General features: G+C 34.9%; 1 protein-coding gene across 1 annotated transcript in view; it reads left to right on the forward strand.

Annotated features, from left to right (window-relative positions):
* The window catches only part of LOC144346250 (uncharacterized), a 60609-nt gene that overhangs the window by 10541 nt on the left and 23492 nt on the right, over positions 1-26576 (forward strand). The window contains exons 2-5 of the mRNA XM_085490490.1: positions 6145-6295; positions 14555-14761; positions 15808-15997; positions 16419-17011. Coding sequence (XP_085346616.1) covers positions 6169-6295; positions 14555-14761; positions 15808-15997; positions 16419-17011 — 1117 coding nt within the window. The 5' untranslated portion in view covers positions 6145-6168. The remainder of the gene's footprint in view (positions 1-6144; positions 6296-14554; positions 14762-15807; positions 15998-16418; positions 17012-26576) is intronic.

Raw genomic sequence — 26576 nt, forward strand, 5'->3', positions numbered from 1 at the left:
TTCAACATAATGCAACAATATCAGTTGTTCAACACTAGCCAATCAACAGGCTACATTTCCCTGATACAAAATGTAATGAGGATATATATTCAACATAATATTACGATATAAGTTGTTCAACACTAGCCAATCAACAGGTTACATTTCCCCGATACAAAATGTAATGAGGATATATATTCAACATAATGTAACAATATCAGTTGTTCAACACTAGACAATCAACAGGTTACATTTCCCTGATACAAAATGTAATGAGGATATATATTCAACATAATGCAACAATATCAGTTGTTCAACACTAGCCAATCAACAGGTTACATTTCCCTGATACAAAATGTAATGAGGATATATATTCAACATAATGCAACAATATCAGTTGTTCAACGCTAGCCAATCAACAGGTTACATTTCCCTGATACAAAATGTAATGAGGATATATATTCAACATAATGCAACAATATCAGTTGTTCAACACCAGCCAATCAACAGGTTACATTTCCCTGATACAAAATGTAATGAGGATATATATTCAACATAATGCAACAATATCAGTTGTTCAACACTAGCCAATCAACAGGTTACATTTCCCTGATACAAAATGTAATGAGGATATATATTCAACATAATGCAACAATATCAGTTGTTCAACGCTAGCCAATCAACAGGTTACATTTCCCTGATACAGAAATGTATTCAACATAATGCAACAATATCAGTTGTTCAACACCAGCCAATCAACAGGCTACATTTCCCTGATACAAAATGTAATGAGGATATATATTCAACATAATGCAACAATATCAGTTGTTCAACGCTAGCCAATCAACAGGTTACATTTCCCTGATACAAAATGTAATGAGGATATATAATCAACATAATGCAACAATATCAGTTGTTCAACACTAGCCAATCAACAGGCTACATTTCCCTGATACAAAATGTAATGAGGATATATATTCAACATAAAGCAACAATATAAGTTGTTCAACACTAGCCAATCAACAGGCTACATTTTCCTGATACAAAATGTAATGTAGATATATATTGATATGATTTTCTCTGATAAATGTTTTTTTTTCTGCACAGATTTTTTTTTCAAAATCCAACACCCCCCATAATTTCTAATGGTCAACCCCTTAGACGTCCATGCACCTACTTTGACACATGCTTGTGTAATATAAAATAACAATTCTTTGCTAAAAGTCTCATAATTCTCAGAGCAATTAACTCATAATGTTTGAAAAGTTCAGTCAACTCATAATTATGTCTACCTTGAAGCGAAATGTTATATTCTGAATTTGACTTTTGATACCTTGAGATACGGTAAAAGTATTTTCACTATGCTGGTGATCAATAAAATAAAAGCTGATTGCTGAACTGTTTTTTTATTCACATATTCTGTGCATTCTGAATGTTCATATTCTGAATAATAATATATGTTTTAACAACCTTATTTGCATATTTTGGATGGATGAAATGTGTTTTAATGAGCTCATTTGCATATTTTGTGCTAGATGAATGAAATGTGATTTAATGACCTCTTGCATATTTTGTTTATCTTTAAAATACCTCATCTGCATTCTTTGTGCAAGCATATTTGCATTTTTTGTACAATTTTGGCTCTGAGAAACAACTTTAAGTAATTTTCTTTTCCAGCTTGATTGACAAGGATGAATAATTATGAATGATGAAAATTGAGGCAAAAACAGTCAATTTTGTGACTATCTCATTGATACCTACAGTGAGGCTAATTATGGCTATACAAACCTGACATCATACATGCCACTAGGAATTCACAACCATTAAATATGCTTTTACTAAAATTGAATGAAAACTGCCATTAAGGTATGTCATTTTAACCTATTTTCTCTGGAAAATGAATAAAAGTAGAGCAAAGAGAGTGGTTCATGCTGTTACTGCAAACAAATGAAATATTCACTGGGTATAATTTTAGTGGATTTGATATTCACTGGTTTGTGATGGAAACTGTACATTCTATAATCAACTTTATATATTCACTGGGTTGCAATTTAGCAATTAATGATATAAACGAAAATAAAACTCGGCTAATAATCCATCCTGATACAGCACAATTGAGTAAATTGACTGAATGCGATCAATTTTGACATACAAGGTATAACTATCAATGCTATAAAGCAAGGTTTGAGGCACTGAATTGAGTATGGAAAATAATTGCTTGTAGAAACCCAAAATCAATATACGTATAAGCATAAATCAATGAAGTTTAGTATTACGGCATGAGAAAACACTTTGATAATATTATGAACACTTGGATAAAAGAAAAAAAAACATTGCAAACATCAAGTAGAGGCTTCATACTGAATGAAATGAATTGAGTTTTTAATTATTTAATTTCAAAAAAGAAATTTCCTCGTTATATTCTAAATTTGATGAATTATTAGGCATTCATCTTTTGGAATGATTTTTTACTTTACTTTTACTTTATTTTTTTCTCTCCCGATATTGCTCTATTGTTTGTGATTTAATTGTCATAACCAAATTTAATTGTCATAACCCAGTAGTTGGATTTTATAATCCCAGCACCAGAAATGTTTAAAAGTCAACACATTGTGTACGAGGTATCTAATATTATCATTTGTCATAGACTAACTTGTTGAACACCAAAATATTTCCCGCCAACATTTGAGTGATATCATTTTTAACATGTTAATGTAATTTTCTATTATTTCTTAGTTAATTTTGTAATAGATGGATATACATGTAATTTCTCATTGGCTATAGGGCTTCATCAAAATTGTTTGAAATTATATAGGAAAATGATGCACATTATTTTGTGGGATATGTGACAAAACATGACGTTCAAAGAAAATGAAAATTAAACTGCCATTTCTTTAAAACAACATCGTATATTATTTTGAAGGTCTGAGCTATGAAATGACAAATATGTAAATTAATATGCATTTGTCTTCCTTTGTAATAATAATATCTTAATAAGAATCTTGAAATTTTGCTCATTGACTTAAAAATTGTGCTTAAAAACATTTTTCAATATGATATATTTTTCTTTAATGCATTGTCATATGCTCAGTAACAAGCTCAGTAGATGTAAAACTTGAAAATATATCCCATAATGCATTGCATGTGCTCAGTTACATGCGCAGTACATGCAAAACTTCAATATGTCTCCCATAATGCATTGTCATATGCTCAGTCATGCCCAGGAGAAGCACCACTTGAATTCAGTCCCATATCTCCCTTCAACAAAATATTTTTGCTGTGAGCTTGTATTCCTCATTGAAAACTAAACCACCTGAAAGGTTTGAATATATTCTGCTCTCTATGTGGTCAGTGTGAAGTAAATAAGCAAAGTTGGAGACTCTTTGTTACGATTCTCTTGATTGTGATGAGTGATGGATTCTAGTAAGTGAGAGCATATGCCTGGTATTTGGCAAAGGTGTAAAGATTGAAGATAGAAATGGAATCTTGCTCCTCGCTTGTCAGCATCAGATAATATCTACACGGGTGACAATGAGAATGTTTGCCAGTTATATTAAGAACTCAGTGTGTGATATCACACAGCAACCATGGTTGCTATGGAGGCAAGCAGGCAGCCATCTTTAAATGTCATTTCATAGACCTTCAGTCTCGTTAATGGAAATATATTGTCACACTGTTGTAGGAAGTGATGAATTTTGATTTTTTTTTAAAATTGATGGCCATTAGTGAAGCAAATAGTAAAGTCCACTTTTCTGAACAGCTTCTCACTAAAATGTTGATGTCCGCCCCCGGTTGTCAAATTGCAGTGGAGTTAGAGTTGCGTGTATTTGTGAATACTAAATGAGTTCTTGTGAAAGCTTTTTGTTGTTTCTGTTGAAGAAGTGCTTGTACATATTATTGTCAAACGTAACAAATCTTTCTTTTAAATTAAAGACAACACTATTTGAAAACATCAACCTGCTAGAAGCTGCAGGCAAGCATTTATACTCACTGACATGTGTACTTCTTTATGCATTGTCTAATAAAGCATGTGGCAAAATAAACTAATCAGCAAAACCACTATCTACCCATCAACCTGCCACATTCAAATATTCCCAAGAACATTGCCATCGGTGTTTGTTATGACTATGCCAGCAACCATTGAAAAGTATTAATAACGCTCAATTGCACTTCGCAAGTCCCATGATAAGATGCTCAAATTCAAAATAAAATGGTATGTTTGTAATTAAATAATAATTCACTGTTCAAACAATTCTTCTGTTTGAGATCTGTGAATTTCCTTTGAAAATGGTTTCCTCCACTCTGTGTTTGAGTCTGAGCATTTTTTACTGCACTTAATGTGTAGTTATGCATGTTGGAATTTAACCTTTTCGCTACCAGGTTCCTCTTTTCATCACAAAATAGTCTGGTTTGTGGCCTGTACTTTCCTTCAGAAGATTGAGACAAAAATAGCCAAATCTGCTGAGTAAAAACTGAAAATTCACTCAAATTTTGACTCCAAAATTGGGGTTCATCTCTAGAAATATTGATATTGATAAGAAAGTGCAGTCTGAGCCAGCATGTGCCAAAATGTGTGTGTGAACGGTCGGGCTGAGTCAACACATGCTGAAAAAAACACAATCTTGGTTCCTATTGATGCTTGGGTTTGACACTAAGAATGGCACAAACCAAAATCACGCCCATCGGTGATGAATTTTAGAGAACATACACTGATTCATACATGTACTAGTATGACATGACGATGTAGCTAGATGCTGTAGTAATGAATGAAATGAATGCAGTCATCAGCGATGCATATTTATGTGCTGTGCAACCATTTTTTTTCTTGCAATGCTACATCAATATGAAAAAAAAAATGTTTTTCGAGTCTTCTTTGCCATTCATGTGCACGATGATTCGTAATAAATACCATAACAACAAGTGGATATATTTTTAATGTAGCAATTATAATCTTTATATGCGTATCGTTTCCCATGTTTGAGCCAAATACCAGATGAGGGCGAGATTTTGGCATGTGTCGAGTGGGTTCCAAGTGAGTCCCACCCAACGTGAACACAACTGCAGAAATACATCTGCAAACACAAATGATTAAAATTTTCGGCACGTGCCGAGATCCTATATGTAACATGAATGTAGCATGCTTTGGGTGAGTGGAAGTGGAGTTGAAAGTTAAACAAAGAGATTACATTTGTGGCATGTGTGCATGAATAGCATTGATTTGTGTTGTGTTATGTTATTATCACCTTATGAATATACATGAGTTGATTTGATTCAGACAAATGAATTAGTAATCAATAACTAGTGACAGACGGTTTTTTTTTTACTATTGTTGTGTTGAAATTATTTTGCAGTGTCTTTGTTTAGTTAGTAAACTCCCTTGAATTCATAACAAATCACTGCAAAGCTGTAATGAAGGAATACATATTTGAATAAAGATATCATAATCGTCTATGCACAATGTCCACATTTGTTCAGTTTCACACACCCCAATACTTCCAATTCTATTTTTAGTAAAACGTCGTAATTGTAATCAATGCTATATATTTTGATGTCAAAATAGCTGCAACATGTATATCAAATTTGTAATAAAGCTCTAATACAAGGATATATTATACTAAATATTCATAAATTTCTCCACAAATTCTGTTTGAATTATAATAAATGCGAAATTTGATGGAAGTGAAAACTACCGTAAAATCTGTATTAGAAGCTGCATCTTCAATAGAAGTCGCACTCATTCTTTTTGAACAATTGAGGCCCAAAAATTCATCATTTCTCATATGTGTACATGCTCTAATAGAAGCTGCATCTGTTGCTTTGTACGTACCATTTTAATAGAAGCCACGGTTTCTAATTCAGATTTTACAACTTACTAGTAGTCACTTTGAGTTGCATTGGATTGTGACTATGTGGTTTTGCTAGGTACAAATGTACATATACTGTAGGTGAATGTGTGTACTGTCATAAACTAGCATCTGTAAAATACTGTAGACCTCTGTCATTCCATGAGAGAAAAATTGTAGCAGATTTTGTGAGTCGGGGAAAACTGCAAAATTCTCCAAACAGTGAACTATTGACTGGGTCCTTAAGGAGTCATGTCTATCAAACAGTAATTACTATTAATAATAATTATAATTAATTATATTTATTTCTTTACTTTTACAGCAAGAGTTTCGAGTGGATAAAATTATGAAAGAGAGACAGCTTTCATCTATGTTGGAGCCAGAGCGTATGCTATCATTACGGATGAAGTTTCTTGAAACTGCCAAACGATACTTTGGTGTTCCGTATGCCAGGCGATATCACGAACCTGGAAGTAAGTTTAAATCTTTGTTGCAGTGACTCAATTTTACTCTCGTACTCAGTTCAACAGTTCTATGTTAACTCCACTACTGTTATTCCAATAGTTATTATGTATTTAAAATAATCACAAAATTGCACTTTAGTATGCCTTTGAGCAAGATTACTGTGAGCAATTTTACATGCCAGCCTTCTCTGTGAGTAATATCTCATGCCTGCTTTCACTGAGTAATAAATATCTTGTTCTAGCTTTCACTGTGACTAGCATCCTCATGCCAGCCTTCACTGTAAGTAGTATCTCATGCCTGCCTTCACTGTAAGTAATATCTCATTCCAGCCTTCACTATGAGTAATATTTCATGCCTGCTTTCACTGAGTAATATCTCATGCCTGCTTTCACTGAGTAATATATCATGCCTGTCTTCACTATGAGTAATATCTCAGGCCTGCTTTCACTGAGTAATATCTCATGCCTGCTTTCACTGAGTAATATCTCATGCCTGCCTTCACTGAGTAATATCTCATGCTTGCCTTCACTGAGTAATATCTCATGCCTGCTTTCACTATGAGTAATATCTCATGCCTGCTTTCACTGAGTAATATCACATGCCAGCCTTCACTGAGTAATATCTCATGCCAGCCATCACTGAGTAATATCACATGCCAGCCATCTCTGAGTAATATCTCATGCCAGCCTTCACTGAGTAATATCTCATGCCAGCCATCACTGAGTAATATCTCATGCCTGCCTTCACTGTGAGTAATATTTCATGCCTGCTTTCACTATGAGTAATATCTCATGCCTGTTTTCACTGAGTAGTATCTCATTCCAGCCTTCACCATGAGTAATATCTCATGCCTGCTTTCACTGAGTAATATCTCATGCCTGCCTTCACTATGAGTAATATCTCATGCCTGCTTTCATTGAGTAATATTTCATGTCTGCCTTCACCATGAGTAATATCTCATGCCAGCCTTCACCATGAGTAATATCTCATGCCTGCTTTCACTGAGTAATATCACATGCCAGCCTTCACTGAGTAACATCTCATGCCAGCCATCACTGAGTAATATCACATGCCAGCCATCCCTGAGTAATATCTCATGCCAGCCTTCACTGAGTAATATCTCATGCCAGCCATCACTGAGTAATATCTCATGCCAGCTTTCACTGAGTAATATCTCATGCTTGCCTTCACTGAGTAATATCTCATGCCTGCTTTCACTATGAGTAATATCTCATGCCTGCTTTCACTGAGTAATATCTCATGCCTGCCTTCACCATGAGTAATACATGTATCTCATGCCAGCCATCCCTGAGTAATATCTCATGCCAATCTTCACTGAGTAATATCTCATGCCTGCCTTCACTGAGTAATATCTCATGCCTGCCTTCACTGAGTAACATCTCATGCCAGCCTTCACTGAGTAATATCTCATGCCAGCCTTCACTGAGTAATATCTCATGCCAATCTTCACTGTGAGTAATTATTCTTGCTTAACCTTCTTGACCTCACAGAGATTGTGCATTCTGCTATTGGTGATAACACATAGAGACCCAATCATCCCTGATACAATTTACATGTGCCATATGTTCAGTCTTTTACATGTTATATATTTTCAATTGAGTAGCAATATATATGTAAGAAATTGCACAGTAGAATACTTTAATGTATAGATAGTAGAATTAATTACAAAATGGATAGAGCACCTCCATCGTTCTTGCTGATACATTAGTTTAACCACATGCAAAAAAGTGGTGCATCTTGTCAGAACCAAACCCTATATTTCTCAAGATGTACGTGTTAGAATAGAAAATTGATTGCCGCTTAATTATATCGCACCTTCCCTGGTATGATAATAATAATTAAGACATACAGTGAAATTGAGTACTTTTATTATGAAAGCAATTACATTATAGAATATTCCACCCACATATTAAAATTGATTGCTACTCATTTCTGTCTCCAAGGTACTTTTACTGTTATTAATTCAAATATCACCATCACAATTTCACTTATTTTCCACTTCAATATTATCCCCTTCTTTATTAAGTTCAACACACCTGTGAAGAGTTTAGTTTAATTTCCTGTCACAGATGGTATTATCTTTGTTGTGGACTCTTTCATCTTACACTTTTATTACTAAAAAAAAAAACTAAGGACATTGTTTAAAATTATAAAAATAATTATATATTGTGTATGCAACTCGTGACAATATATGCTGTTGAGAAACGTAGCTGGCCAACCAATTATTTCAACAAATTTAATTCATTTTCATCTTCCAAATTGGACATATGGGAAAACCCTTAGCTCACTTTTTACAAAGCTTTAAGTTGTATTTTGATGAAGTAAGTCTAATATATTTATGTTGAATTATATATGTGAAGAAATCAGCAGTGCAGTGGTTTTCTTTGATAAATTTTTGTGCTAGGACATATCAGAACAGAAGTCACTGTTGTCTCTCCTTACTTCTTTGTATGTGATAATTAAAAGTTTATACCAGTCTATCAAACCTTGTAGTTGGAAGACAGGGAACACTGTACTAGGATTTGTACTGCTTAGTGAACAGTCGGCTCGGGGGAATGAATCCAGAACCTTGAGGCGAACACGATAACCAATGATCCATCATTCAGGTTAAGCTGCAGTGATTTCTCAATAAAATTGGTGAAGATGAACTAAACTATATATCTTCAGGATGTTTCTGTTTCATTTGCCATGATTTAAAGAACTGCTGTAGTTAGTTTAAAATGTTTCCCCTAATATGAACAATATACATAGAATATATTTGCAGCCAGACGGCTATTATACGTCAGTGATTTGATAATCATCACCTGATAATAGTACTGTGATGTCTTTTTTTTCCATTTAGAGCATTTATTGGTTTTCCTTTTATTCTTCTCAGGGGCTCAGTCTCGTATTCCTTTGCATGCTTACTCAACCATAACGGTAGAGTTAATAGTGTGGTCAAACATGTACATGTGTGTGTGTGCGCATTTACTGAGTAATAAATCACAACCCCATAAGATATATCAATGAAGTGAGGAAATGCAGCCAAGCTGAACACATTTCTACAGTGTTGACTTTCAGCTGAACACAATACACCAGTGCTGGCTTTCACCTGAACACATTACACCAGTGCTGACTGTCAGCTGAACACATGACATAGTGTTGACTGTCAGCTGAACACATTACACTAGTGTTGACTGTCAGCTGAACACATTACACCAGTGCTGACTGTCAGCTGAACACATTACACCAGTGTTGACTGTCAGCTGAACACATTACACCAGTGCTGACTGTCAGCTGAACACATTACACCAGTGCTGACTGTCAGCTGAACACATTACACCAGTGCTGACTGTCAGCTGAACACATTACACCAGTGCTGACTGTCAGCTGAACACATTACCCCAGTGTTGACTGTCAGCTGAACACATTACACCAGTGCTGACTGTCAGCTGAACACATTACCCCAGTGTTGACTGTCAGCTGAACACATTACACCAGTGTTGACTGTCAGCTGAACACATTACACCAGTGCTGGCTGTCAGCTGAACACATTACACCAGTGTTGACTGTCAGCTGAACACATTACACCAGTGTTGACTGTCAGCTGAACACATTACACCAGTGTTGATTGTCAGCTGAACACATTACACCAGTGCTGGCTGTCAGCTGAACACATTACACCAGTGCTGACTGTCAGCTGAACACATTACCCCAGTGTTGACTGTCAGCTGAACACATTACACCAGTGTTGACTGTCAGCTGAACACATTACACCAGTGTTGACTGTCAGCTGAACACATTACACCAGTGCTGACTGTCAGCTGAGCACATTACACCAGTGCTGGCTGTCAGCTGAACACATTACACCAGTGTTGACTGTCAGCTGAACACATTACACCAGTGCTGACTGTCAGCTGAACACATTACCCCAGTGTTGACTGTCAGCTGAACACATTACCCCAGTGTTGACTGTCAGCTGAACACATTACACCAGTGTTGACTGTCAGCTGAACACATTGCACCAGTGCTGACTGTCAGCTGAACACATTACCCCAGTGTTGACTCTCAGCTGAACACATTACACCAGTGTTGACTCTCAGCTGAACACATTACACCAGTGTTGACTGTCAGCTGAACACATTACACCAGTGTTGACTGTCAGCTGAACACATTACACCAGTGCTGACTGTCAGCTGAACACATGACATAGTGTTGACTGTCAGCTGAACACATTGCACCAGTGCTGACTGTCAGCTGAACACATTACACCAGTGTTGACTGTCAGCTGAACACATTACACCAGTGTTGACTGTCAGCTGAACACATTACACCAGTTCTGACTGTCAGCTGAACACATTACACCAGTGCTGACTGTCAGCTGAACACATGACATAGTGTTGACTGTCAGCTGAACACATTGCACCAGTGCTGACTGTCAGCTGAACACATTACACCAGTGTTGACTGTCAGCTGAACACATTACACCAGTGTTGACTGTCAGCTGAACACATTACACCAGTTCTGACTGTCAGCTGAACACATTACACCAGTGCTGACTGTCAGCTGAACACATTACACCAGTGCTGACTGTCAGCTGAACACATGACATAGTGTTGACTGTCAGCTGAACACATTACACGAGTGCTGGCTGTCAGCTGAACACATGACATAGTGCTGACTGTCAGCTGAACACATTACACGAGTGCTGGCTTTCAGCTGAACACATGACATAGTGTTGACTGTCAGCTGAACACATTACACCAGTACTGACTGTCAGCTGAACACATTACACCAGTGCTGACTGTCAGCTGAATACATGACATAGTGTTGACTGTCAGCTGAACACATTGCACCAGTGCTGACTGTCAGCTGAACACATTACACCAGTGTTGACTGTCAGCTGAACACATTACACCAGTGTTGACTGTCAGCTGAACACATTACACCAGTTCTGACTGTCAGCTGAACACATTACACCAGTTCTGACTGTCAGCTGAACACATTACACCAGTTCTGACTGTCAGCTGAACACATTACACCAGTGCTGACTGTCAGCTGAACACATTACACCAGTGCTGACTGTCAGCTGAACACATTACACCAGTGCTGACTGTCAGCTGAACACATGACATAGTGTTGACTGTCAGCTGAACACATTACACCAGTGCTGACTGTCAGCTGAACACATGACATAGTGTTGACTGTCAGCTGAACACATTACACCAGTACTGACTGTCAGCTGAACACATTACTTAGTGTTGACTGTCAGCTGAACACATTACACCAGTTCTGACTGTCAGCTGAACACATTATGCTGTCTGTTGACTTTGTTTTAATAGTATTAGACATACTGAACACACTACACCAACTCATGATGACTCTGATTACTAAGTTTAGTATTACCATAATATTACCATAATAGATATTACCATAAAGCCCTTCTGCTCAAACAGAATATAACATTTTAATAATGGTACATTGTATTTCAGTTTCACTGTATCACTGTATCAAATTCTGCACAATATATATATATGGGTATCAATATTCACCCAAAATATCGAAATTGCTCCACAATTTTATTTTTTTGCTGTTAATTTCGAACCAACGTACATGTTACCAGATTTGTTAAGTCTATGAGACTTGGGCATTGCAATCAATGTGTATCTATCTGTCTATCTATCTATCTATTTTGTGAAAACGTTTTGTGAAAAATATTTCCTGAATATTCTAATAAGGCTTTTACTTACACATACACCATACACTACATACTGCTGTTTTTTTATCCTAGAAATGACCTTTTTTCAATTACTTTTAATTAACACTGTTCATTTATGGATTATTTAAAAAGGGTTGCTGAGTTTAGGTGTACAATGCTGTAGGGGAATCTGCATCTAATTTGTTGTCATGGAAACAAGAGACCTCCTCTTGTATTATGTATTACCACATCTATTTCATGTTTTTCCTGCTTATTTAAGGTGCTCATTAATTACCAATACCTTGTATATGACAACATGCAATACTGTATCCGTATTACCATACTCATTATCAATACCTTTTATGACAACATGCAATACTGTATCCGTATTACCATACTCATTACCAATACCTAATATGGCAACATGCAATACTGTATTACCATAATCATTACCAATACCTTTTATGACAACATGCAATACTGTATCCGTATTACCATACTCATTACCAATACCTAATATGGCAACATGCAATACTGTATCCGTATTACCATACTCATTACCAATACCTAATATGGCAACATGCAATACTGTATCCGTATTACCATACTCATTACCAATACCTAATATGGCAACATGCAATACTGTATCCGTATTACCATACTCATTACCAATACATTGTATGGCAACATGCAATACTGTGTCCGTATTACCATACTCATTACCAATACATTGTATGGCAACATGCAATACTGTATCCGTATTACCATACTCATTACCAATACCTAATATGGCAACATGCAATACTGTATCCGTATTACCATACTCATTACCAATACCTAATATGGCAACATGCAATACTGTATCCGTATTACAATACTCATTACCAATACCTAATATGGCAACATGCAATATCGTATTACCATACTCATTACCAATACCTTGTATGACAACATGCAATACTGTATCCGTCTTACAATACTCATTACCAATACCTAATATGGCAACATGCAATACCGTATTACCATAATCATTACCAATACATTGTATGGCAACATGCAATACTGTATCCGTATTACAATACTCATTACCAATACCTTGTATGACAACATGCAATACTGTGTCTGTATTACCATACTCATTACCAATACCTTTTATGACAACATGCAATACTGTGTCCGTATTACAATACTCATTACCAATACATTGTATGGCAACATGCAATACTGTATCCGTATTACCATACTCATTACCAATACCTTGTATGACAACATGCAATACTGTATCCGTATCACCATACTCATTACCAATACCTAATATGGCAACATGCAATACTGTATCCATATTACCATACTCATTACCAATGCCTTGTATGACAACATGCAATACTGTATCCGTATTACCATACTCATTACCAATACCTAATATGGCAACATGCAATACTGTATCCGTATTACCATACTCATTACCAATACGTAATATGGCAACATGCAATACTGTATCCGTATTACCATACTCATTACCAATACCTTATATGGTAACATGCAATACTGTATCCATATTACCATACTCATTACCAATACCTTGTATGACAACATGCAATACTGTATCCATATTACAATACTCATTACCAATACCTAATATGGCAACATGCAATACCGTATTACCATACTCATTACCAATACCTTGTATGACAACATGCAATACTGTATCCGTATTACCATACTCATTACCAATACCTTGTATGACAACATGCAATACTGTATCCGTATTACCATACTCATGACCAATACCTTACATTGTATATTACAACATGCAATGCTGTATTACCATACTCATTACCAATACCTTATATGACAACATGCAATACTGTATCCGTATTACCATACTCATTACCAATACCCTATATATGACAACATGCAATACTGTATCCATATTACCATACTCATTACCAATACCTTGTATGACAACATGTAATACTGTATCCGTATTACCATACTCATTACCAATACCTTTTATGACAACATGCAATACTGTATCCGTATTACCATACTCATTACCAATACCCTATATATGACAACATGCAATACTGTATCCATATTACCATACTCATTACCAATACCTTGTATGACAACATGCAATACTGTATCCGTATTACCATACTCATTACCAATACCTAATATGGCAACATGCAATACTGTATCCGTATTACCATACTCATTACCAATACCTTGTATGACAACATGCAATACTGTATCCGTATTTCCATACTCATGACATATGACAACATGCAATACTGTATCCGTATTACCATACTCATTACCTGATATCTTTATTCCCGAATTGATAGCAATAGTGAATTTACACATTTTTTCAACATAGACGTTAGAAACTCGCACATGTTAAATTGTCTTGCAGTCATTATGTAGTTCATTTCAGAAGAACTGGGACATGCACTTGATCAAAAAGGAACATATAAATGCAGACATTTCATTTGTTATGTATTAATCAATGTACAAGAACAGAGAGCACTGCGACATTCGTGATGACTTTTTTTCGTTTATATTCCAGCTCCAATGTATGATGCTCCTCTTTTTCTTGATTGTTGTGCTCTGACACGCCAAGTACTACGTGACTTAAAAGAAGATTTTGGTTTTAATATCGGTCTGTGGAACCAAGCGTATCAGTACGATACATTGCCAATTACTATCGAGAAAGAAGAAGATATGAAACCTGGAGACTTAGTCTTTATATCAGCTATATTTTATAATCCCAAAGGTATGAATACAGATTTTAATATTTTCTATATTGTATGGTCCCAAAGGTACGAATACACTGTATATACATGAAACCTGTAGACTAAATGTAAATATATCAGTTAGTCAAATGTCAAACAATTGTGAATCTACTGTAATATCTGACATGGAATCTTCCGTGTAAATCAGTTCTGTTTGCTGACTATTAGGAATGATTACATCGTTTCCTACCCTTCCAGGTGTATTTGTCTTGCCATGCGTATCATTTCTTGAATATGCACTGACTGATACCACCCACACTCTGCTCATAATTGCAAACATATGCATATGAAATTCATTATAAGCCAGCCTTAATAACCAACTATTTTTGTAATAAAAGTAGAAATAACCTACCCAACCAGACTCAGACGTGACTGTGTAGATTGGTAGTCTGATGTTTAACAGTAGAGATGTAATCATTATCCTAAATTACTATTCAAAATATTGGATGGGCGTGTGTGTGTTTTTATAATGAATTGATGAGGACTATGGATAATAAAAACACGCCCAGCAATATAATCTCTTCGTTTAACTTTCAACTCCACTACCTACTCTAAGCAAAGTTTGCAAGGGCAGGAAAAATAAAAATAAACTTTAAAAACAGCTTAGTGCAATGTTTTGCTCTCAGTATCAAATTGAGATTGTCTTTAACACCCCCTCCCCAAAATTAACTTGATTTTTCTATGGTCAAAACATGTATTATTTCAATGATTTAGTATATGCATTATTTGGTATTTTGGGTTTATATACACTTCTATCCAACCTACTTGCTGTCTTATATGTTATGTTAACTGAATCAAATGATTCAAACATGTCTAACCAAGGAATTGCGCCCTCTAATGATGAAACGCTTATGTGATGTAGACAGATGTAGAAATATAACTAATCCATACAATATTCTATTCAACATGGCATTCACCCATCTGTGTCACTTAAGCGTTTAATTGGTTATTTCGTTATAAGTAATTATGTATTACAGGTTGAATACATAATTAATTTTTGAATTATTATTTTGTATCCATTTGGCAGCAAAGAAACAAAGGCATGATATGGTACACGTTGAGATTTGGGCAGGTGATGGCATCAAAACAGTTGGTGCTAGGTGGCAGAAAGGAGTGGTACAAGTATTTGATTCATATAAGTTTGTTTCTAAAAGTTACCATTCCATGGTTTATCACTTCAAGTCAATTGACACGTGGTTAAGAGGTGTTTGTAGAAGGTATGTTCCATGATTTCACCCTCTCTCACATGTTGATAATAAACCTCAGATGTAAATAGTCACTGAGATCTTGTTGAGAGCGAGAGAAAGCCACAAGAATTGTTTTTACCCCTTGAATAGTTTTCCATTCTCTCTCGTCATCGCATCAATTGTTCCACTCATCTATGTAACCATGGTATTTGGAGGACGTGATGCAGGGTGGAAAACAAACAAACTCTTTCAATCTCAGCCATTTGCATTTAAGGTCTATGGAACAATCCCTCATGAATATTCATGATTTTTTCTCGTATGCGTTATGAACAAGTTTTATATGATAAATTTATAATATTAAACATATTAAAATTGGTTGCTATGTAAACGATTGACTTTCCATCTTTTCTGTAATTTAAAGCAAAAAATAAAATAAATATTTTGTTTTCAGCTTTTGTCCAGAACATTTATGGAGAAAGTCCAAGTATGAACCAGGAAAGAAATCTATATTCTCACTTCAAAGTGAAGAACCAGAACAAGATGAGGCAGCAGGTGGTGTAGATGATGATGACGATGGGAGTTGTTACCATGACAACAGAGATGCAGAGTTACAGAATGCTTCCTTATCTAGTGAGATGTCTACAATCAAACCCACAGTACAAGACGAGATAACTGAACATAGTGCCGAGATAGAAATTGATGATAGAACTTTAGAGGGACTTACAGAAAATGAATTCCTTGGGGACTCGTGTTCAGAAGTCTCCGCAAACTTAAATGTATATGATAAAAGAACAGAGGAAAATGATACAATAGTATTGTTTGGGGTGGAAGATGGTGAACATTTTGAAGAATCCTACTCCGACACATGTTCAATTTGCGATGAGTTTGACAGTGAGGAAGAAAACTGTTCATGTTGCCATGGTAACGTGGATGAAGAAGTTTGCATAGAAAGAGATTACTATGGTGAAATTTCCTGTGATGAAGATGAACCTTTTGACGGAGACGACAAACAGAAAAGCAAATGTTCAACAACCTCGGGCACAGGTTAGTATCAAAAATAGTCATTAAATTTCACTCTAACGCGTGATCACAGCTGAACCTTAGGGACTTGTTAGTGTCTAATATATCACATCATGCCTCTCACTTGATTGCATTTTCATAATGATTTTACCTTCTTTAGATCAGATGTTACCCCCGGTATATGAAATCGTGGTGATAAACCAATTGATGTTTTTCCCCGATATATCGTAATGTTAAATGATAATGATGTCCCTAAAGTGCTGTCATACTTGATGGCAGAGAGTGTGTGATGTGTACAAGGCACAAGTGAGCACGTGATCAAGTAGTTCTGCTCTGAGGAGATAACGGTTGATTTATTGTTGTTTTGAGATGAGTACGTGACGTATTTGATTGCACGAATATTCGCACATACAGGGAAATAGGTTGCGAAAATGTTGGTACATTTTATTTAGATTGAAACCCTTGAATTGATACGTTGTTGTTTTGAGATGAGTACGTGACGTATTTGATTGCACGAATATTCGCACATACAGGGAAATAGGTTGCGAAAATGTTGATACATTTTATTTAGATTGAAACCTTTGAACTGATATGTTGTTGTTTTGAGATGAGTACGTGACGTACTTGATTGCACGAATATTCACACATACAGGGAAATAGGTTGGGGAAATGTTGGTACCGGTACATTGTATTTAGATTGAAACCTTTGAATTCATACGTTGTTGTTTTGAGATGAGTATGTGACGTATTTGATTGCACGAATATTCACACATACAGGGAAATAGGCTGTGAAAATGTTGGTACATTGTATTTAAATTCAAACCCTTGAATTGATACGTTAAGAGCGTTAACTTGGTGTTTCATCTACGTCAAAGTGCTTTGTTTTTGATATGGGTCTCATGGTGTGAAAAAAAGTTTGTACATCGAGATACAGAAATTTAATTCCTACCACTCTGACACTGTCTCTGAAATCTAAATCTGACATAATTTTAAAACAATATATACATGTGCAAAATAATAAATTACCATTGTATCATAGGCTTGGATAGACAATAGATGACTTGGTGAATATTAAAAATAGCAACACAAAACCCAATAATTCCTGACTTGGTAGATTTGTAAGAATAAACTATATTGGGATGAAATGCAAAGTATGGTGAACCATGCAGAACACATAATGTTTCCTGGTAGTGATTATTAAGCTTATAGTGCTTAGATCCAGTGCAATTATTACATTTTATAATGGATGCTTGAGGCTTAAGAAGCAAGTACAAGTACCATCTATAATTCAACACATGTCATAATTTTATGATATCGACTTGGGTATCTGCAATTATTATAAGTGAAAGTCATGAATAAACAACAATGTCTTATATCCATGATGGGATATTTCAAGAATCATGAAAAAGAGTTCGCAGTTGACATTTTCATTTGGATATTTGGCTTAAGTTTCATTTTTCAATTTATGTGGACAGATTCAAAAATGTTTGCCGCTGTCCCTGATTACTGTGGCCCACAGTTATTATTTGGAAAAAAACGACAAATCCTCAAATATTTCCCAACTATTCATGTATTATATAGTTACATCATAGTCTTTAGACCCCAAGCATCTATGAATGAGTGCAACTGTAGATATTTGTTGTCACAGTGGGTAAAATTGTTAATTATTATAAAATAAAAACAAAAACTAGTGTCTGACTTGCTTGGACTTATTGAAACCTGGAAGAATACAGACTCATAATGATAGAATATAATTTGAAATCATTTAAATCGTGAAATATATTGTTTGGACTTCATATGTTTTGTTTTTGGTTTTCTTTGCACCAGAGAAATATATGTAATATAAAATTTCTAATTCAGTCAGCCTGATACTGAACAGAGAAAATATATTCAATTTTATTGAAAATATGTGAAAACACAAAAATGGACCATGCATCTGTAACTGACATAGGGTGTGTTGCAAGAGACTTAATTATTGAGATGATTTATTTATGGGCATGCATATCACATGACCAGATGAGCCAATCAGTGATTGTGCTCTACATGTCAATCAAATTACAATATATGCTGCAAGGACATTTACTGACTGGATCCCTGGGATAATGCAAGAACACAATAACAGTTCTCATGTTTTCCCTCAAGGATGGATAACCATTTAACTCCTCACTTTGAACAACAGATGTAACAACGACTATCGGGAATTACTTTTTCTATCGCTGAAAATAAACTAATTTAATACAGATCCTCCAACTTCCCTCGTTGGATCCAGGCGGGTTTGATCTAACAAAAATCGTGGCTAAGGAAAGCGTAATAATATAATAAGCGGTATGGTTTTTTCAAAAGGAACAAAATTGAATCCAATTCCCGTGTTGTCAAGATACAGATTTTCTATTTTTCAAAAGATTTTTATGAATATGGTTCATACCTTTTCTGATGTCAATTTTGTCTGTATTTATATATATATATATATATATATATATATATATTTTACCCAATCATAGAATCACGCAAGATTGATGATATAAACATATGTGATTTTAAAATGATTTTCTCATTGACCTTGCAATTTTTGCTATAATTATAGAGAGAATGAAATAATGAAAATTAAAGCGTTTTCTATGGCTCTGCTAGTACTAGTATATTCTAGTCAGAATTAGCACCAAGTGTACCTGTAATGTTTTTTGTCACTCTCCCTTGCAGAGTCTTCTTGACCTAGGGAGCCACAGAGCCACAACTAGACTCTGCCACAAGCGACATTTTACACCAAAATTGTTGGTATTCCGCGTTTTTGACTCCCGTGTGCGAAGCACAAAAGGGAGTCTTTGCAGTTACCCTGTCTGTATGTCTGTCTGTCTGTCTGTATGTCTGTATGTATGTATATTGTTTTATACCTACCTGTACAATTACTTTATATTTCGTTGCATTATCATGTGTAATTAATTTTCATCGTTTTATATTCAAACATATTATATTGTATACTTTTCTGTACTGTATCACTTGTATTCGCCTTTGATTTATACTTACCGCTATATGTCCAATTCTTGTATTTAAACAGTGATTGTTAACTGATTTTTTATTACTCGAGAATAAAAGATTCAAATGTATGTATGTATGTATGTATGTATGTATGTATGTATGTATGTATGTATGTATGTATGTATGTCTGTATGTATGTATGTATGTAAACTGTAAATAATTGTTACTTTTAATACTTGAGTAATAAAAAAGAGAAATGTATGTATGTATGTATGTATGTATGTATGTATGTATGTATGTATGTATGTATGTCTGTATGTATGTATGTATGTAAACTGTAAATAATTGTTACTTTTAATACTTGAGTAATAAAAAAGAGAAATGTATGTATGTATGTATGTATGTATGTATGTATGTATGTATGTATGTATGTATGTATGTATGTCACTTTTTTTGTTCCACCGTTATCTCAAGAACCATTAATCAAATTTTGGTGAAACTTGGTACATAGATGCTCTGGGATAATGCGCAGAGTTGATTAAGTTTTGGTAAAAATCTATGAATATTAATTACCTAATTTGCATGATAATTAGCTGATTTTTAGCTGTTCCAAGACTGTTCCATTGATATCTGAAGAACCACTCATTTGATTTTGATGAAACTTGGCACGTGTATGCTCTGAACTAGTGCGCAGATTTGATTACTTTTAGGTAAAAATCTATGAATATTAATTACCTAATTTGAATGATAATTAACTGATTTCAAGCTGTTCCATGACTGTTCCACTGATTTTTGAAGAACCACTCATTGGATTTCAATGAAACTTGGCACATGGATGCTCTGAACTAATGCGCAGATTTGATTAGTTTCAGGTAAAAATCTGTTAATATTATTAATTATCTAATTTACATAATGATTAATCAATTTTCTGCTTTTCCACTGATATCTCAAGTACTAATCATAACATTTCAATAAAACTTGGTACATAGATGTCATATGACACTACACAGACCTGACAGTTTTTAGGGTAATATCAGTACATATTAATTACCTAATTTGCATAATTAATTAATTTTCAGCTTTTGATATTTCGAGTAGTAATGATCACGTTTCATTGAAACTTGGTACATAGTTACTTGAGGACTGTGCAGACCCCTGTTTAGTTTTTGAGTAAATATGTGTGCATATTAATTACCTTATTAGCATAATTAGTTAATTTTCAGCTTTTCACCTGATATCTCAAGTACTAATCATCACATTTCAATGAGACTTGCGACATAGATATTCTAGGACTATGCAGAGACCTGATTAATTTTGGGATAAATAATTGTGCCTACATGTATTAAATACCTAATTTGCATAATTAGTTAAATTTATGCTGTTCTATGGCTGTTGCACTGATGTCTAAAAACCACTCATTGGATTTCAATGAAACTTTTAAAAGAGTACCCATCACATTTCAATGAACCTAGGACTATACACCATATTAGTTTTTTGGTAAATATTTATGCTTCTTAATCACCTAATTAACATAATTAATTAATACTGATATCTCAAGTATTGATCATCACATTTGAATAAAACTTGGTACATAAATGCTCGAGGACAATAGACAGCCTGATTAATTTTGGGTTAAAATCTGTTCATATTAATTTTCTAATTAGCATAATAGTTACCGGATTCGGCTGATACCCTGCCCTGGGTGATCTTATGGAGGATTCGATTTTTTTTTAGAAAAATGTGGACCAAAAGATCGCCCGAGCGATGTCATGGCAGATATTACAAAGCCCATCTTGTCCGGAAAAATAACCATGCACTGATAAAAAAATAGTCTCAGAAAATGTTTAGAAAAAATAATGTTTCGCGTTGACCAAATATAATTATGCAAAGTATAAATTCAAAGTGTTTTAATACATTCGTGAAAGATCGCATTACGTGAACAAGAATGAAAAGCAAGCCAAAGTGAAAACGGGGTGCATCATGGACATGACACAACACACGCTGCAACAACCGAGTAATCAGCGAAATAATTTTGGGCGCAATTAAACTTCAAGTACTTCTTGACAAACTGTTGCTGCGCGGCGATACTGCTGACATCAAGTGTGTGTTGACCGAAGTTTGACCTCCAGTCAAGCACTGAACTGGCGCGTTGCCAGCCTTTTTCTTTCGTGTTCCGTGCGTCGGCCTAGTAAAATTGTTATTATATCTGACAACACTGTAATCACATAACTTGTCTGCAACTCTGGCTTTGAATATATCAACATCGTTTACTTGGTGCGCTGCTTGTCTAATGACGCAAATTTGTTTACAATATTGTACCGGCTCTGAATATTTCAACTTTGTAATGCTTTCATAATAATTACGCAAATTCAAGTAATTTATATTACCGATTTTATAATGTGTTGCACTCGTAATAATTACGCAAACATAAACATGGGCGCATTTAAATCATAGTAGTCAGGTGTCCTGTGATTCATCGATGTTCCCAATGGTGAATTATTTTATTCGAAATGAAGTGAATATGTAATACAGTGGCCCCTCGCTAAGTCGCGGGTGTTGGGATCCAAGTAAAAACCGTGACTTATCGAGGGCCGCGACTTACCGAGGGACGTCGTGAAAGAGGGAGGTCGTGCATTGAAAAACATATAAAAAGCACATATAAACCCTCGGTTTAGTTAATTGATGTATCATCACATGTGTCAGGCAGTATTCGAATAAAATCATGATTATGTTTGCTGTAAACATTGCGTTGATTATTTTGTTTGTGTCTGATATTATGTGGGCCGCTTGCTGTTGCTTGCGACTTCTACGGTAACAGCTTCCAAAATAAACCAGTTTCATCGCAATTATAAACATGTTCGTCAAAATAACCACCTTCATAGATAATTTCTCTCAGTTTTTCGGGAAAAGTTCTGACAGCGTCAAAACAACAATAGAAATTTTGGGAGCCATCAAAGTACCCGCGACTTAGCCGAATCGCGACTTACCGAGGCGCGACTTAGCGAGGGGCCACTGTATAATAAACTCTGGGCAGCACACTTCGATCGCATTATTCATGTACATTTCGACTGAACTCTACTAACCATGTGTTTGAATTACGTGCGGCATTGGGCAAGGACCTCCAGAATTCACGCACTGAAATTTAAATTTGGGTCACTCAGCTTCACCCAAATTAATATAGTTACCTATCATTTGTTCAAAAAATCTTTCAACTCTCACAAATACCACGAATGCGAAGAGTTTATTGAAAGGGAACGTCTTTTTTGGACAAAAAAAACACGTCAAATACAAGATTATGTGTGCAAGGTTAGATTTCTAGAACGTACAAGACCGCTTAACTCTGTGTTTTTCAATAATCATGTTGCATGTGAAACGCAGGAAACATTTTAGTTTGCCCATTTCCTGTTTACCGATCTTGAACTTTTTGGCAGGAATGCGATACAGACAAAGATTAAACATTAACGATACCTACCGTTGTCAAATCAACCAAGAGGCTCGAATCAGGAAGGCTTGGGTATTTCAAACATTGTAAATAGCATTCATTTCAAGCGCAGACTTTATTTGAGTGTAATAAGCGTAAGTGAAATGTATTCTCGAGCCATAATACTCGTACCTTCTAAAGTTACGACTTTTACTACTTGCATAAAATACAAACATATACCATTTTTTCATGCAACAACAATTCGTATACAGCATTGGATTTATTGGATTTTTACGTGTTTCAACTTCACAGTGAATTATTTTTAGCGTCATATTTGAAGTAGCGCACTCGATGCAAGATGTCGGACGGGAAAATTGGGGTCTGTAAAAATGTTTGTTGGTTCAGTCAGGCAATGTGTGGACCAAAACATCGCCCACTATTTGAAACATCGCCCATGGGCGGGGTTTAGGATGGGCGGGGTATCAGCCGAATCTGAATTTTTGGTTCTAATCACATTTCAATGAAACTTGGTACATTGTGCAGACCTTATTAGTTTTACACTTAAATCTGTTCATATTAGTTACCTTATTTGCATAATTAGTTTTCAGCTATTCCATCAATATCTTAAGTATAAGTAATTTTGAATTAATTTTTAATGTGTCTCCAATACTCTTCTCAGCACACGGGAGTTCTTTCTAAGCTTTCTTTGATTTTAAATTCATTTGTTTCTTATATCCTAAGCTTCTGTTGAAAAAAATGTGTGTTATTTAAAATAAATATATCAAATATTTTTACATTCAGTGCTAAAATCTTTTCAAAATGTTAAAATAATGAAAACGAAGATCCTGCGGTAGGAGACGTAGATATGAATCGTCGGTTCAAATCGTCTGTCCGTTCGCGTTGTTGCCTCTGGGTTTATTCACAAAATAAACTTGTACAATTTGTTCCACATTTTTTCACAAAGATTTTGTTCAAGACATGTAGAAAAATGGTAATTATTTTCATTTGGTTAAAAAATTAAACCAAAAAATAATAGAATTAGAAATCGAAATGTACAATATGCTACACTGAAATTTGGGCTAGAAATATGACATTCGAGGGGTTAAATCATTTTATTTTATTCTTTGTTGCTACATACATTTACTTATAGAAACAAATGATTATAAGCGTTATTGGAGCTAAAAAATGTTAGCTTCATGATCAAACCTTGGTTTAGCTAAGTTACATGTATTATATAAAAACTAAAAGAAGTTGCACATGAAATGGCAAACATATTATTTATAATTGTTATACCCCATGGTGATAAAATTGAAGCTTACATTTATAATTGAAGAGATGTACATTGATTGTTATCTTCCATTTATGGTTATGGGACATCTCAGTTTGTATGCATGTATAATTAATGAGATATATTTTCATATTTTTCACTCACATATGGCAGTTGTATGGAAGTTGCATGCATAAGTAATGAGATGTACATTGGTTGCTACACCCATTTATAGTGATTACACAAAAGCTGTATGCATAATTAGCAACATGTACATTGATTATTGTCTATATATGGTGATCAGGTAGAAGCTTGCATGCATGATTAATTAGATGCAAATTGATTATTGTCTATATATGGTGATCAGGCAGAAGCTTGCATGCATGATTAATGAGATGCAAATTGATTATTGCCTATATATGGTGATCAGGCAGAAGCTTGCATATACATGTGTTTGACATGCCTGGACTGATCAAGTTTAAACTTCACACATAAATCACATACTAGTATTAGATCTTGTATATATCAAACAGGGACTATTTTATTGACAATGACATGTACTTATAGCCACCACCCACCCACTCACACACCCTCAAGTTATCGATACTTCAAACTATATAAATTATATAATATCTGTTCATTGTCTGTTGGCTATAATTAAGGCACTCAAATACTTATTCATGAGTTAAATAATTTACTAGATTGGGAACTCAGCCTCACAGGCCAAAACACTGTTATTGTACCACCTCAGGTCACTAAATTAATTGGGTTCATTACTAATTCTTACTTTACTAATTACTTTCTTGGATATTACTGTGGATATGATATGATATGAAAGGTACCCTTCGGTGGTGTGAAAGATTTTCTCGTGATTCAATTTTAAACCACATCAAGTTTCTATGGTCGATGAATAGCTGGAATAAGCTCCCAGGTTTAGTATTAGTATACATTCTCACTGCAATCCAAATATGGACTTTTATGATGTTGCATGATTTACATACGAGTCAAGCGTTATTGAAGGCATATATATCAGAGACAACCTAGAGGGGGGGCAAAGGTTATTTTCGTTCAACGTAATTGCAATATTTTTTTGTTCGTACAACGTAAATTGAAAAAAATAAATTCCGTAATTCTGTAATCACAGGCTAGACGTACAACGTAATCAATCAAATATTTTTTTCGTACACTGTAAAAATGTGTCATTTTTCTCGGTACGTACAAGAATTTACATTCAAATAAAAAAATCGTAAAGAATAATCCAGGGAAATTACATTTTAGAAACTGTAAAACGACTAGATGACACATTTCACTGCAAAAAGGCCCTCTAACCGAATGAAGAGCATTACGAGGGTACTATGAGCCTGCGTCTCTACACGCGGCGCAGCAATGGCGAAAAATTTGAGGTGGAGAGCTCTTCGGACCAATCAATGTTCCATTTTTTATTACTATAAACTGTAAAAACGTCTTTTTTTCTTTGTAAATTGTAAAAAGCCCTTTTTATTTTCCGTAAAACTGTACCAGCTACCCCCCTTGCCCACCCTCAACCTACACCCCTATCCCCACCCTATAAAGTCACATGTCTACAAGGGTCTATATATGCATCATCTAAAAAGAAATGTCCTGGTAACTGTTCTAGAGAGGAACAGATTTACAAACATACAATGTGCATTCATGCCTGCATGTATGTTTTTTTTGAAAAATAACCATTTTTATCTCAAAAGTCTGTCTTATCTTTTCACCACCAGTTTCCTGTTTTCATCACAAATTCACAAAATAGTCTGTTTATAGTCTACACTCTCCTTTAAACGGTTTTGACAAAAAAAGCCAATTTGTTTTAGTAAAAACTAAAAAATTAACTCACATTTTGTCTTTTGGCTCCAAAATCTTGTTTTTTTCCCTAGAAATATTGAAGAATATTTTAAAAA

Source organism: Saccoglossus kowalevskii, chromosome 15 (genome assembly GCF_978046115.1).
Source record: "Saccoglossus kowalevskii chromosome 15, keSacKowa6.1, whole genome shotgun sequence".
Lineage (NCBI taxonomy): Eukaryota > Metazoa > Hemichordata > Enteropneusta > Harrimaniidae > Saccoglossus > Saccoglossus kowalevskii.